The following is a 15,093-nucleotide window of genomic DNA, read 5'->3' on the forward strand; positions in this document are numbered from 1 at the left end:
CCCTCTATCACTGGATCTGGCACAGTACCTGATTCAAATCAGATTTTTGTTTTGAGCCAGTCTGCGTTGCTATTTAATTCTCAAGTTAGATCCTGGTAGGGAAGGCAGCTTCTTCTCAGTGGTTCTCAGTGGGGGTTAGGAGGAGGCAATTTGCCTAACCCAAGACAGACATTTTTAATTGTCTAACTACATGTGGTATGCCATTTAGTAGGTAAAGGCCACAGGTGCTATTAAACATTCTACAATACACAGAACAACCCCTGTAACAAAGACTTATCTAGCCCAAAATGTCAATAGGGCCAAGACTGAGTAACCTGGTGCCTAGCCCAACTGCAGATAAAAAAAAATTGTTAAGTTCAACCCTGACTTCTGTTCAAGATCAGAGAAGGCTGAAATTATAAGAAGTTTTGTCTAGACTCCTCTGAACACAGATCCTTCATCAAAGGAAAACAGCTCATGCTAAAGGAACCTTACTTAATACAAAGAAGTCAAATGAAGAGAAAAGGCCCTATAATAAATTCTCATTGCAGAAAGGAAGAATATACACACAGGAAAGAATATGGAATGTTCCCACCAAATGTGAAACAGGCCCAAGTCAATGCCATTTATTATACACGTTGAATAACCTCTGAGACCCAAGGGCTCCCACAGTGAGTTTGTTTGCTTGGTTGTATTTTTTGGTTTTTGGTTGTTTTTTTGTTTTCCATTTTCTTTTTTGCATCAAACAGGTTCTTCCAAGAGCCTGCTCACAAGGAAGACAAAAACAAAGAAATCTTCAGTAAAATGAAACAAACTGGAGAAGGTAGAACAGTCCACATCTGAAGAACAATGTTAAAAAACTCACCAGACACAAACCACACCAAACACTCATCCCATTTAATTTCCTGTTACATGCGCTAAGGAAACCAAGAACATCAGGCCCCAGGGCAGCAATGCTCTGAGATTCTAGCTCAGGCTTCCCTCTTTGTGACAGATTCATGCACACAATCCACACATACCATTGACCCAGGCAGAAGTACACATGCATGCACAGGAGGTGGCTAGAGAACCACAGGGCAGGATGGGAGGCAGGGCTGGTCAAGACTATGCCATCGGCTGGAAAATGGGGACCCAGAGAACCCTTCTGTTGCAGGCTGAACAAGTCAAAATTAAACAAAGGCAGAACACAGAATAAAAGTAGGATGCTCAGACAAGAGGTCAGATAGATGAAGAGGGAAAGATGCAGAGCGAGTTTGGGGAAAGCAGTCTCAGAAGGAGGGGCCTTTCTTTATTGGGAACTCAGATGGGCAAAGATCTTGTGACTCCAGTGATATACTGAAGCTAAAGGAATATGCCACAGCATTACCTCTGCATCCTGTGCCCTCTCCCATGGTAGAGGGAAGCCACAAACACCCACCCCTTAGTCCTGCCCATTGACACTCTTAAGGACTTTCCCTAGTACCCAAAAAGAAATGATCCCCCTAACACACACACAGTTAGGTCCAGCATAGGCCAAAGTTAGGCCAAGCACAGAAAGCCTCAGTAACTCTTCTTGGTGGAACCAAAGCCAGAGAAGCCCATCACAGCTGCCATCTCATCATCCTCTTCAAATGTCAAGTCTTCCTCGGCCCTCCTCTTCTTCTCCTTCTGTTTCTCTTTCTTATATGCTTTAGCCTTTTCCTCCTGGCGGGGAAAGGTAGAAATTACTCAGAATAAGTTCAGACTCCTGAGTCAAATGTTGTCAAAAGAAATATGGGAGAGGCTGGGGATTGTAGCTCAGTGGTAGAGTGCTCGCCTAGCACATGGGAGGCACTGGGTTCAATCCTCAGCACCACATAAAAATAAAGGTATTGTGTCCATCTACAACTAAAAAATATATATTAAAAAAAAGAATGAATCAAGAACTATTACCCTAGGTAAATGTGTGATTACACAAATGGTATGCCTCTACTTCATGTACAAACAGAGAAACAAGATGTATCCCATTTGTTCACAAGAAAAATGAATTTAAAAAAAAAAAAAAAGAAAGAAAGAAAGATATGGAAGCTTTAAGATTCCTTTCTATCTTTAGGGGAAAGTAAAATAAAATTTGAAGGGCAGAGTAAAAGCCACAGTAAACATTTTAAGGGACAAGAAAGAAAAACTTTAGTCTCTGGAACTTTTAATCCTATACCCCAGTTCATTTCTAATTGTTGTTTCCTGCCCCCCGCCCCCGCCCCAATCTCTAGCTCTTAACAGAGTTATAGGTACAAAACCATTTAACATTTTGACATGTAGCATATGCCAGGAACTCTTCTGGGTACTTTATGTATTATTACACTAAGATTTCTAATATGGGGAAAATGAGTCACAGGGAGGTTATATAACACACCCAAGTTTCCTCCACAATAAGTGGAGGAAACAATTCTGACTGGATTCATGGACCACTCAGAAACTAGGTGCATTCAGCTAATCCCTTTTACAGTTAAAAAAAAAGAATATGGGAAGGCTATGCACTTGGGAAGTGAGGGCAGACGGTAAAGTCTTTATACCTTCCTCTCAATTTTGCTGTGATCCTAAAATTGCTCTAAACTGTTTTTTTTTTGTTTTGTTTTGTTTTTTTAATTAAATGAAAAAATAATTAGACAAAACAGTCTAGAAAAATGGCCCAAACAGTGTAGGAAAAAGAGTTATGTTTGGAACCATTTCCTTTATCTCATGAGCATCTCAAACAAGGGCAATAAAGGTTTCCCCTAGTACACAGAAATTCAGGGTCAGAACTAGGGAAGAGAAAGCATGGAATGAGGAAGAGAGCTGAGAGTCACAAGATAAAACTGAAAGCTGAAGAGGCGCAGGGATAGGAGTCTCACCTCTTCTCTGAGCTCCTTCATCCTTTCCTCAAAATCATAATCTTTCTGCTTCTCTTCCATCTTCTTCTTGTTGACTTCAAAACGTTTCTTCACCTGATCCAGGGTGGAACGTTCCACACGCATAGACATACCCAGGTTTCGCTGATCTGGGTGGTATCAACAGGGAATAAAGCAAGGTCATTACAATACCCTCAGCCCCTCAAAAAGTCCTGGATTTTTTTTTTAAAAAGACATCATTTCGAAAAAATAAATAAAATAAAAATACATCTTTTCAGGGTAAGGGGTATAGCTCAGTGGTAGAACAATTGCCTAGCATATGCAATGACCTGGGTTTGATTCTCCAGCACAAAACAAATAACAATAAACAACATCTTTTTGCAAAATACATAGAATAATTATATAGCAAAAATAATTATGGCTAAAAAATTCTTGTCCTCATCTGTTCCCAGAAGCAGCATCACTAGATAACAAGATGCAGGTAGCCTTCAACTGTCCTCACTTAACAGATAAGCACCAGTAGGACCATCTAGGCCCAGAAGGCCATGTTTGGACTCATTAAGAACTTAATATCTCACCTTATGGCCTCAAGAAATATTAAACTAAGGAAATAAAGGATGGCCTGTGCTGAAGCAACTAGAATAGTTCCCTGGGTATTTAAAAAAAAAAAAAAAAAGGGGGGCCCAAGAGAAATAACCCTTCCCTACCCCACTTCCAAAACCCATCCCAGCCCCATTCACAAACTACCTCCAAGTCTTACGTTTCTTTCCATTAATGTGATCCAGGAAGTTGATAGAGTCTTTTACCACACAGTCGCAGACATTGCAGTAATATCTGACAGATGGGAAGAAATAGCACATGGGTCAAATCTGGTTTTAACCAAACAAACTACAATTTCAGGGGGAGGAGGGTACTGGTGATTGAACTCAGGGGTGCTTTACCACTCAGCTACATCTCAGGTCCTTTTTTTTTTTTTTTTCTTCGAGACAGGGTCTTGCTAAGTTGCTGACATTGGCCTCAAACTTGGAATCTTCCTGCCTCGGTCTCCTAAGTTGCTGGGGTTAAGCATGTCATACCACACCCAGCAAGAAACTAATTTTTATGTAATCTTTTTAGACGTTTTAAGGCTTCATTTCCATTATGCCCTAACTTTTAGGATAGCGTAGTAGCCATCCTCCAAAACATTCCCTCCCTCCTGGTATTCCTACCGTGTTTCCTTCTCTCAGTCTGTACCACGGTTGATCTGTATACCAATACAACATATCAAAAGTGATGGTATGTCACTTCTAAGATTAGGATATTAAAAACCCATGGCTTCTGTCTTTGTGTGGATTACTTGCTCTGGGTAAGTCAGTTGCTTTGTTTTGAGAGGCCCACGGGGTGAACAACTTTAGCCTCCAAATCACAGGCATGTGAGAGAGCTTGAAGGCAGATCCTCCAAGCCAATTCCTTGACTGCAACTTTACAAGAGTCCCTGAGCCAGAACCACCTGAGTAAACTATTCCCAGATTCCTTGTCCACAGCAACTATGAGCTACTTGTTATTTTATGCTGCAAAACTTTGAGTTAACTTGTTAGTTTACACAACAAAAGATAATCCAGATTAAAAGGTTATCAGTGGGTTTACTAAACAACTTAGAGAAGTGACACTAATTGGTATCTATACTACCCTTTGCTGGAAATCCTAACTGGACAGAGGAGGAGTGGTAGGGTGACCTGTAGGAACCCTACTTCCTACAGGCTGTAGTCTTGTTCTGAAAAGAAGATGTACAACCAGACACTTTCCATAACAACCAATTTATAATGACTATGGACTCTGCAACTAGTCTAGAACCTCGATACCCTTTCTTCACCATTAACAGCCTCCCAGTTCCAATCCAGCTCTATTTAATTTTTCCCCTAAAAATCTAATTCCTTCCTCCAGTTCTTCCGACAGAACAAATAATCCCTTTCAAGATAATAAGAAGTAGTTACAGTACTAATATTAAGAAGCCCACAAAGCAATTCCTCTTAGAGACCACAAACTTGAGATCCTGGTAAAGAAAAACACCCGAGTAGTCATAGTGCTAATATAGAGAAGTTCACAAAGCAACTCCTCCTACAGATTGTTAATTGAAGACCTTGGGGAGAAAGAAAAATACCTGTTCACAAGAAAGGATGGAATTATGGTCAATTAGGGTTGTTTCCTGGGGCCAGGGACCCTCCTAAACACTTTCTAAAACCAACAGTAGTTTATTAGACCCATTCTTTGCTTCAGAGAATCATGAAAAACTATTTACCCTCCCATCTCAGACTGTGGGGTGGTCTTGGTAATGACAATTGTCTTCCCAAGCTTAGATTCCAAGTCCACTTTGTAGTCCCTGTGCCGCAGAAGTTCCCGCTTGACTGGCTGCACTGGTTTTCCTGAAACATGGAAAAGAAAGTCCCTTCAATATTATAGTTCCTCAACCAGAAAGAAAACAAAATATCAGGGAACTACTGAAACAAAAAGAAATGAGAGCATTTCTTTTGTGATACCTAGGATTGAACCCAGGTGCACTCTATCACACACACAAACACCCCAGCCCTTTTTATTTTTTATTTTGAAACAGGGTCTGGCCAGTTGCCCAGGCTGGCCAGAGAACTTGTTCTAGTGGCCTAGAACTTGCAATCCTCCTGCCTCAGGCTCCTAAGTAGCTCAGATTTCAGGCATATGCCCCTGAGCCCAGCTTTTCATTTCTGTTTTGATTCATGAAAGATGGGAAAAAACAGGCACCTCAAGTGGCAGGTAGCAGCAGCTAAATGAGAATCTGAACACAGAAAAAAAAAAAAAAAAAAATAAGCAATCCCCAACTCTCCACAGCTTGTCTTCACTTTGAAGCTCGCAAGTTGCCAGACACAGTAACACATGCTGGGCAGGAGGATCTCAAGTTCAAAGCCTGCCTCAGCAACTCAGAAAGGTCCTAAGCAACTCAGCAAGACAATGTCTCTAAATGAAATATTAAAAAGAGCTGGGGTTGTGGCTCAGTGGTTAAGTACTCCTGGGCCCAATCCCCAGTATCAATCAACCAATCAAGCTAGCAAGTCTAGAAGCAACATGTTTTCTATTCATTAACTAAACTGAAGGGAGGAATTCTGTATTTCCACTGGAAGCTACCTTTTCAAAAGAGAAGCAAGGCACTCAGTAGTGCTTTAGGCAGATACCCTAAGCACAACACAAAGAGGAACTTTCTGAGGACAGGATCAAATTTTTTAAAAGGAGATCTAACATTTAGGAAATACTTGGTCATTTAACAGGTACACCAAGCACTCTTTATTATACGTGTTACATAAAAAACAAAAGAGGGTTAACATAGGCAAAGTGGTATGGAAGTAAAGCAGAAGACTGTATGTTTGAAAACATGAGAAAATAAGACACTTCTTTTTGTAAAATGAAACTGATGTAGTAGAGGAGCACCAACTCCCTGACACTGTACCAGGCACTGAGAAATGGCACCCACTAAGCACCATATGAAACAATCACAAGTTCCTGGTGGGTACCCCTGCTTTTCTAAGACTATATGGGAGGGTCTTGTTTGTGTCAAGAATATTCTTCTCTCCTTTACGAAATTTCAAAAGACAGCAGTAGTGCACAGCAATAAAATATTCCATTTAGCTTATTCTTTGTTACTAATACAAATTCCAGTCTCCTCTATGTCCTTCAAGAAAGCACTAACTGAACAAGCAAAGGAAGGGCAAGGAAGCATAAGATAACAAGAGCTGAAAAGCAACTCAAGCCCTCTTCAGTAACCTCCTCGCTCTCATTTTATTATACATGTAGAAACCGAGGACCAGGGAGGCCACACTTTCAGAGATGACACTGGGTGAGAAAGCAGTGCATTTCAACTCCCACCCACTCTCCAGTCACTGCATCGCCTCTATGATACCCTTAACCCTTGAAGTGGGCACCCACCATCCTTCTTTTCTCTCTCTTCCGTGAGCCTCTTCTCGGCGAGCTTCTCGTATTCATCTTTGTCCCACTTTCGGCGAAAGTCCAAGTTTTTTGTCTGTAGGGGAAAAAAGCGCTCAAGATCCGTCGCTAATGGTGTCCGGATCCCTAAAGAAACTGAGGTGACTGTGTTCTCGCCACCGAGTCACCCCCGGACTTTTCGAACGCGAAGTTTCTCTGGACCGCACTAGGAGGCTAAGATGGACTCAGGACCCCAACCCGAGAGACCTCCGTGAGTTCACCGTCTGCGCCTGGGCCTTACAGGGGAGTTCTCGAACCCAGACCCTGGGATTGCCAAGAGGTGTTGGGAAGCCAGTCGGGTGCCGTTGTCTGTCTCTAATGAGCGACGAGAAAGCACATACCCGCTTACCCGCAAACCTCCTCCTCACACACAACACCTACCCCGCTGCCCGACGCCATCTTCACAGCGAAGTGAATGGAAAGCCGGAAAATGCCGTAAAAAGCGTCCTGGAGCCGTAAAGCAAGATCGCCGTCCAATAAGCGAAGAGTCTCGTGTTCTAAACCGCGCTAAGGACTGGGGAGCTTCTAAAACACGATTGTCGGCCCCGCCTCTGCTCCACGGAGATGGCGCAGGCGTAATGAGAGTATGAAGCAACGCGGAAGTAAGGGCGCCTGCAAACGTTCTTTTAGCTCAGGCTTTCAAAACCATCAAAGGATTATTAGTTCAATTCGTCTGTTTTACAAAGGAAGAAACCTAGTTTCGGAAACGTTGTCTTCTGATCTAATCAAATTAACTATGAGTGTATTATCAAAGAGTTTCTAAACCTTTTAAAGGCTGACGTGCTAATTAGGGGATCTAGGCGTTCCATTTACTGGCAAGCACTAGAGATATGGTCTTAAGTTAAAAGGATGTTTGCAACAGCTGCCACCTTTCCTGAGGCACAGGGGAAAAAAGCTCTTTTTGCGCTTGGGCCCTTGTTCTTGAAATAATGGTCCTTCCCATTGGTTAACTCGGTTTTCTTTCAATTGGCAAAAAAAGCCATTCAGTCCAGAGGGCACAATTTAATCAACAGGATTAGATTTGTTGCTGCACCATCCTAAACTGAAGCATTCTGGCAAACAGCTCACAATATGGTGATTTTTAGTGACAAAACTGTATCTCCAAGTTGTGGGGAGAAAAGGAAGGAGGACTGTGGCAGTTCCTATTACTAAATGCATAAGTATCACCCCAGGGAAGTTACTCATAGCTCACAGAATTCTCCAGTGTACACTCAAGCATTTTCTATAGCCTATGCAAATGAATCCCATGATAACAAATTACCCAAACTATCACACTTAATATTTTATTTACTATATTATCCAAACAATTATAGAACAGCCTTTGTGGCACTGTGTGGAATAGTCAGAGCAGTGATTCTGGCATAGAAAATGGTCTCCAAAATCTCCAAAGATCAGATCTCCATATAGTCAATTCACCTATTAAGTTCAATGTTCAAGATTATTAAACAGACGGCCCCATCCTGCTACTGTTATCAGTGAATAGGCCAGAAATACTACCATGCTCTTGGGATACCATCTCTGTCCTCAGATGTAGCAGAAAATAGCCACTGTCCATCCTTGCTGTCTTCCCAAAACTCTCTGGACAGGCCAAGGACTTTTGGACAAATTCCCCAGAATCTGGTTCCAGGGCTACAATGGAAAGCCAACTATCTGGCAGCTGATCTCAGTGGTTCAGAATCCTCAGTCTGAGGCAACTCTTTCAGACCTTTGCTCACAGCAAACCATTTTAGCACCTCTTTGTAGTACTCAGAGGCATTTTAAATTTGCCTTTATAGCAACAGTGTCTCTTTCACATCCCAGGCAGAGTAGCTGCCAATACTAGCCCAGGGGTCCTTAGGGCCTTCTATAGTTTTGTATTCAGAAAGGACAGAGGAGGCAGAAAGCACTTGTCACCCATCCTGGCCAGCTGTTGTGAAGTCTATCAGGAACTCAGTCCTAGATGAAAACTTTTCTATAAAGAGCAGCAGATGGCAATCAGGCAAGGATCAAGACTCAGACAGTCGCTTCTGAATTTCAGCCACAAGATTTTCCCGTTTAATGGCAACCTAAAACATAAGAGAACCCTCAAGTGACAAACTAGAAAGTGGTACTATCTTCTTAGCCATTGTTTTTCCAGATTCATTTTACTCTGTATCAGTTCCCAGTATTTACGCAACCAGTAAGGAGTAGTAAAGGCTTCAAGCTAACCTAGAGAAGGTATGGCCTCAAGAATAAAATGATTCAAACATCTGATCTATTTTGTTGATTAGTCTTAAAACACCAATTTGAATTTTATTTGTCCCTCTTCTGCTCACAGAGTCAGTATTCACCGGCTACAACTGTTGTTTGGGGTAGGTCTTCATTAAACCCTAACACTACTACCCCTGAATTTATTTCCTCAGTCAGAAAACACATATTTCTTAAAGAATCTAGGAAAGGTAGAAACACTTGATCCCTTCTATTTCTGCGTACTCCCACTCACCTCCTTTCTGCTGGCCACCGATCGGAGCTTGATGACCCCTTCCTTCTGTTCTTGCTCACCAATAATGACCACCAATGGAATGCCTGTGTTCTCACAATAGTGCAGTTGGGTTAATAGTTTAGGGTCGTTCTTGTATAGCATCTCTGCCTGAAAAGGGTCAAGACACAGTAAGGACTTAAGAGTGACCATAGTACACAAACTCCAAAAACATACATTTCCAATGAAGCCAGAAATAAGTGGCTGGCTCTCTAGTGGTATACTGAAAAGGTCTTGAGTTCCATGTAGGCATAAAGTAAAAATAAGCCTTGCTCCTGAATTTCACATATGCCTAAATGCCACAGATATAAGCCCCACTATACCTTAATCCCAGCATTCCAAAGCTCTGCAATCAGTTTCAGCCGTTCTCGGAGAAAATTCTTCTGGGGTGTGGCCACAAACACTTGGGTCTCTGTGGTGCGTACCTTCTTAAAAGAAGTCTGATAAGAAAGAGAAGGAAGTAAAATTAATAAAAAATCCTCCACACCAGCAATTCCAAAAACCAAGATAAAACAATTGTCAGAAAAGCAGTCCAACTGTACTACCAAAAACAGATTTTTAGACCTCTAGCCCCACCTCACTCCTACCTAGGACCTACCTTCATCCTCTGCTCCACAATGGAGAAGATTCGCTCTACTCCAATGCTCAGCCCTACACATGGCACCTTGTGGCCCTTGGGGTCAAACATGGCCACCAGCTCATCATAGCGCCCACCAGCTGCCACACTGCCCACATTCAGGGGTTCCTCTCCAATCTGAGTTGGGGTCTGTAGCAGTACTGCTTCATAGATCACTCCTGTATAGTAATCCAAGCCCCGAGCCAGGCTTAGGTCAAAGCAAATCTGTGTGGACAAGGCTACATAGTCAATCCCAGACCAGGCTCTCACAATCCCAGAACCCAGCAAGAGGTCCACTCCCAACTCAGCTTACCTTCTCAGCAATTCCAAATAAAGTCAAGTATTCAAAAAGCAGCTTCAGGTCCCCCAGGCCTTCCAAGGCCTGCTTATTCTGAGATAGTCTGGGATCCTGGAACATTTGCTCTATCAGGGATATTCCACCTGGGAATAAAAGAAGGGAGCAAAGGTATATGCTGTTTAATGTGCTTCATCCAAATTTATCTAATCTCATTTTCTTTAAAGATGGAAGAGGAAAAGAAAGAGAAGATCCTGGTTTAATATGATAAGACCCTCCTCCTCTGCCTTTACCTCTGCCATTTGAAGACAGAACATACTTACAATAAGTAAAAGGAAAATTAAATTCAGGTCAGGATCTGATGCTTAACACATCTACAAAAAGGAGCTGATTTGGAGGTGGAAACTGAACACATGTTATCAACTGCCTGGTTCTACTACAGCTCTGAAAACCCTGGTTCTTACCATGGCATTGGGCATACTCCCCAATTCGATCAGCCACCTCAGGAGACAAGCCTTTCTTTGCCACCATCTCATGTCTCACATCTCTCCAAGACATCTGCATAAATACCCAAATGTTAGCTCAGCCCCAAATCCTTTCTCTAATTGGGAAAGGATATCTTTCATTTAATACAGATGTCATAGTTAATGGTATACTCAGCAAATCAGAGGCAGTTTAAAATAAAGATATTCAGCCATTATCCCCACAATATAGTACAACTTAGATCTTGCTTCAGAGTATCTCCTTACCTTCCTCGAAGCTTCAAGAACTCACTTCCAGATTCACTTCCTATCTCCTTATTTTTTTCAAATGGTATGAATTTGAGGACATGGCAGAAATCCAAATAGGGTCTACTGAAGCATGGTTTCTTCATTACCTTGTCTAGTTTGTCCATTGAGGCACAGATGGCACGGAACTTGCTTTCAGGAACACCACAGACAGCAAACATTCCATCCACAATCCGCCGATCATTGACCTGTGAATTCAATATTGCCTTGTCAAGGCCCTTTCCCTTAAAACAGTAATTGTCCCTAGTCTCCTGACTCATAACAGGAATGGGGGGTGGGGGGGAAACCTTACAGGAAGAGTACATGTATATACACATCATTGGGCCAAATCCAGACATCTCCCCAAATCCTCAGTCCTGGTCTCACCTTAATGAGAAAGTCCCCCAGCTGCAACCCACTTAGGATTTCACATATGATCTTCAAACATTCTGCATCAGGGATCATTGGGTCGAACTGACCAGCAATGTCAAAATCCTACAGTAAAGGGGAAAAACAAAAACAAAAAAACAACTCCACTGCTCAGTCAATTCTCAAGTTAACCATCAAGCTGTACTGTCCCCATCAAGTCACTTACACACTGGCAGAACTCTCTGTAGCGGCCTTGGACTATCGTTGGGCTCTCTCGCCGCCACACCTTTCCAACTTGGTAGCGTTTCATCTTCTTCAATTTATTCATGGCCAGATAACGAGCAAAGGGGACCTCATATAAATAAATGAAGGAAGAAATATATTGCATTCACAGTATGGGCCCATTAGAGAGGACTGGTCCTCTATTGATTGGATCTTATCCATTAGGTTTGAGAACAAGGACTTTCTCTGTCTTATTTCCCACTATCACCAAAGTGTAGCAGTGCCTGGCATTCAAAATATATTGAACAGTGTCAAGTGAAGGAATCTTACTTAGAAAAACTGGAAGTTGAGCAGAGAGAAGAAGCAGAGAAATTCAGGCCTAAGTCATTTCCTCCCAAACACTACTATTTCAAAACAGTCAAGCTTCAGAAACTGGATTTTCCTACAACTTGAAACCCTTGTATCTAAAAGTGTAGGCCAAGGATCACATGTATTTTAATTACCTAGGATACCTGTTTAGAATGCAAATTGTTGAATCCCACTGCAGTTACAGAATTAAGAATCTCTGGAATCGTTGTTTCAGCAAGCTTCCCCAAGGAATTTTAATACACAATGAAACTAAATGTCAGAGCTCCCGCCCCAGGCTCTGCTGAAGAAGTGCCTTCTGGGAGAAACCAGAAGTAAAGGCTATTGCCAATAGAGCTATAGTGTCCCAGAATCACTCTCTTCCCTTTTATCAGAGAAAGCCCTCTGGATCTGGACAGAGGTCAGGCTACATACTCGGAAGGATACAGTAAGGTCATAGCGAAGGGACAGCAGTTCTCCACCTTGATCCTTCAGATCATAAATGAGCCCAGAATTTTCTTCATATTTCTCAGTAAGTGTTTCCTACAGGGGTCAAATAGAGCCATAGTTCAAAGAATGACTAGAGAACACAGATAAGAAGCAATTTGGGACACTGAAGGTAGGTAAAGAAAAGGGGTTCTAGGCCCTTTTTTACTCTTACCTTTAACTCAAATGCTGGGGTATCCAAACCCTTTGCTCCATGACGTTTAAAACAGCTGACAACCATATCAAGAATTTTCTCCCTCACAACCATCTGTTCAGGACTAAGATCCCTGGTGCCCTGGAAATCAAAAGCAGCCAACATACAAGCAAAACAACAACAACAAAAAATGTTTTTAAATGACCATTTGAGAGAAAGAGTTAAACTATACCTATAATCTAAGTTTGGAGCTAACATTTTTTTCCGACTCTGATCCTCACCTAATATCTCAAAATAGTAAATGGTTTTTGTTTTTGTTTTGTGATGCTGGGAATCAAACTCAAGACCTCTTGGCTTTTTTGTTCATTTTTTTGACTGGTGACTGAACCCAGGAAAGCTTTACCACTGAGCTACATCCCCAGTTCTTTATATTTTTATTTAAAGACAGGGCCTCACTAAGTCATTGAGGCTGGCCTCAACTTTGTGATCCTCTTACCTCAGTCTCTTGAGTCAGTGAGATTACAGGAATGCACCACCATGGCCAGTCATAAAGGTTTTGTGTGTGTGTGTCTGTGTGTGTGTGTGTGTGTGTGTTATTTTAATTTAGCTTAAAAGGCCAGACATGATGGTACATGCCTGTAATCCCAGCAACTCAGGAAGCTGAGGCAGGAGGTTCACTAGTTTAAGGCCAGCCTCAGCACTTAGCAAGGACCTAAACAAGTTACTGAGACCCTGTCTCAGAATGAAAAAAAGTACTGGAGATGTGGCTCCGTGGTTAAGTGCCCCTGGGTTCAATCCCTGGTACAAAAAAAAAAAAAAAAAATTAGTTTAAAAGGATATAAAAGGGGTCAGAGAGATACGCAATGCAGAGGTCAGTCCTTCAAAGCACTCTAATGGGACAGAGTGAGCAAACGGCATTACCTTTGGTATCTTAATGATAAAATTTGGTTTCTCTTGATGTGGTTTCAGATGGGATGTTAACACTGCCTCTGCAACCTGGAAGAAGAAGAAATACAAGATGTGGCTCCATTGGACACTGATCAGACCTGTGACATCAATGATCCTATGAACAACCAACCTGCAAAGACCCTTGACCCTAAGCAGCAGGAAGCCTGAGCTCGGCCACCCATCCTCAAGAATCTATGTTGTATCTACAATATGCATGTAATATATGAGGTCACATCTTCACCACACAAGTTTCTTTACTGTATCTGAGTTTTTAAGTGTCCGAAAAAGTTTAAATAATTGAAACAATGAAAGCACAAAACACGACTACACCAACAAACATCTACAAAAGGAATTAATATGATCTCTTCCAGTCTTCAGTTCCTACTCAAACAGCAAAAATAAGAATCCTAATAAGATAGCATTGTTTATCAGGCTTAGAGATAAGAAAAATGTAACCTGAAGACAGAACCAGCCCAAGAACCCAGAACAAGCCTGTGAAGTGAAAAGGAAAGCATTTCCTGATCAACTTAAAAACTCAAGCTAGTAACATGGTGTAACTGAAAATTAATTTTAAAAATGAGCTCTGTTTACATAATAGTACAGAGCATCTGCTAAGGGGACATTAGAGAATTTTCCAAAGTACAGCAAAACAGAACATTGACTTCATTACCAGAATGTCAGTATGCCCTTCCAGAAATAGAGGGTGTAGTAGTTCATGTTTTGGTGGCTACATGTTTCTCCCCCAAAGAGAAGTACAAGTTCAAGTCCACAATTCCTCATCTGTAATACCAAACTCCAAAAACTTCTGAAAATCGAAATGTTAGCTCCAAACTTAGATTGTAGGTATAGTTTAACTCTTTCTCTCAAATGGTCATTTAAAAACATTAAATTCATTTTAAAGTAAACTCTAATGTGAACTTAATCTGTTTATGGTCTTTGGCCATCTCATTTGGTGATAATGCCCACAATATTTTGCTTAATAATATAATTGTGTTTGACTCCAAAATTTTCAGTTAATGGAACATGGGCCTGTATTAAAATAACATCCTTGCTACATATCTGCAGACATAGCATTAAACCTTGCAGCCTCCATTTCCTCAACTGTAAAATGTAATAAAAACCCCAACCTCCTAAGATTGGGGAGCAATCTAAAATGTTTAGTTTTGTATCAGTACATAGTGAGCACTCAATTAAAAAAAAAAGTGTAATAATATAGTACAGGCCGTGAGTCATGGATGGAGACCCAACCCCGACAGACGAAGCTATCTCAGTCCGGCTCACCTGGCTATGACAACCGACTGCAGGGATGCACGCAGAGTGGGGCGGTCGCAGGAGCTGGCTGAGCAGCGCAGCCCAGGTCCTCCTGGGCAGAAGTCCGAGCTGGGGCATTGTGCAGCAAGACACCGGCCTTCCGGGACAGGAGCCAAAGGCCTGGGAACAAGTCAGGCGGGACCCCCGTAGTGCGCTGGAGAAGCGAAGCAGGAACCCCAAGAAAGACCCAAGTACGAATTAGTCCTGAAAGCTGACTGAGATCCTGTTCGCCCAGGCTCTCTAACCCGGAAGTGGATTTTGTACTCGGTGG

At 42.0% G+C, this 15,093-nt stretch overlaps 2 protein-coding genes across 3 annotated transcripts; both read right to left on the reverse strand.

The window, feature by feature from the left end:
* Positions 1-590: 590 nt before the first annotated feature.
* Positions 591-7,363, reverse strand: ZMAT2 (zinc finger matrin-type 2). The gene is made up of 6 exons (XM_079145034.1): positions 7,194-7,363; positions 6,756-6,849; positions 5,104-5,227; positions 3,586-3,659; positions 2,829-2,974; positions 591-1,662 (listed from the first exon to the last, which is right to left on the reverse strand). Exons 1-6 carry the CDS (start codon positions 7,209-7,211, stop codon positions 1,519-1,521), a joined length of 600 nt encoding a protein of 199 aa, XP_079001160.1. The 5' UTR covers positions 7,212-7,363; the 3' UTR covers positions 591-1,518.
* Positions 7,194-15,056, reverse strand: HARS2 (histidyl-tRNA synthetase 2, mitochondrial). 2 transcript variants are annotated; one of them, XM_079145028.1, is made up of 13 exons: positions 14,793-15,056; positions 13,485-13,559; positions 12,585-12,704; positions 12,371-12,466; positions 11,583-11,669; positions 11,375-11,482; positions 11,098-11,196; positions 10,685-10,778; positions 10,239-10,366; positions 9,908-10,150; positions 9,633-9,749; positions 9,274-9,420; positions 7,194-8,857 (listed from the first exon to the last, which is right to left on the reverse strand). In XM_079145028.1, the coding sequence occupies exons 1-13, from the start codon at positions 14,898-14,900 to the stop codon at positions 8,798-8,800; spliced, it is 1,482 nt and encodes a 493-aa protein (XP_079001154.1). In that variant the 5' UTR covers positions 14,901-15,056; the 3' UTR covers positions 7,194-8,797. The 2 variants fall into 2 exon arrangements, with proteins under 2 accessions (XP_079001154.1, XP_079001153.1); XM_079145027.1 differs by having other exon boundaries at positions 11,583-11,708; positions 14,793-15,055.
* Between the last annotated feature and the right edge of the window lie 37 nt (positions 15,057-15,093).

The sequence above is a fragment of the Sciurus vulgaris genome, assembly GCF_902686455.1.
Source record: "Sciurus vulgaris genome assembly, chromosome: 6".
Classification (NCBI taxonomy): domain Eukaryota; kingdom Metazoa; phylum Chordata; class Mammalia; order Rodentia; family Sciuridae; genus Sciurus; species Sciurus vulgaris.

Coding starts and splice junctions, on each gene's coding strand:
- ZMAT2 (XM_079145034.1), bottom strand. Junction 3,660..5,103: donor CCACAGTCTGAGATGGGAGG/GTAAATAGTTTT, acceptor CCCATCTGTCAG/ATATTACTGCAATGTCTGCG. Junction 2,975..3,585: donor TCACATTAATGGAAAGAAAC/GTAAGACTTGGA, acceptor GATACCACCCAG/ATCAGCGAAACCTGGGTATG.
- HARS2 (XM_079145027.1), bottom strand. CDS start 14,900: ATGCCCCAGCTCGGACTTCTGCCCAGGAGGACCTGGGCTGCGCTGCTC. Junction 9,750..9,907: donor TTGTGGAGCAGAGGATGAAG/GTAGGTCCTAGG, acceptor CTTTCTTATCAG/ACTTCTTTTAAGAAGGTACG. Junction 8,858..9,273: donor CGGTGGCCAGCAGAAAGGAG/GTGAGTGGGAGT, acceptor CTTATGTTTTAG/GTTGCCATTAAACGGGAAAA.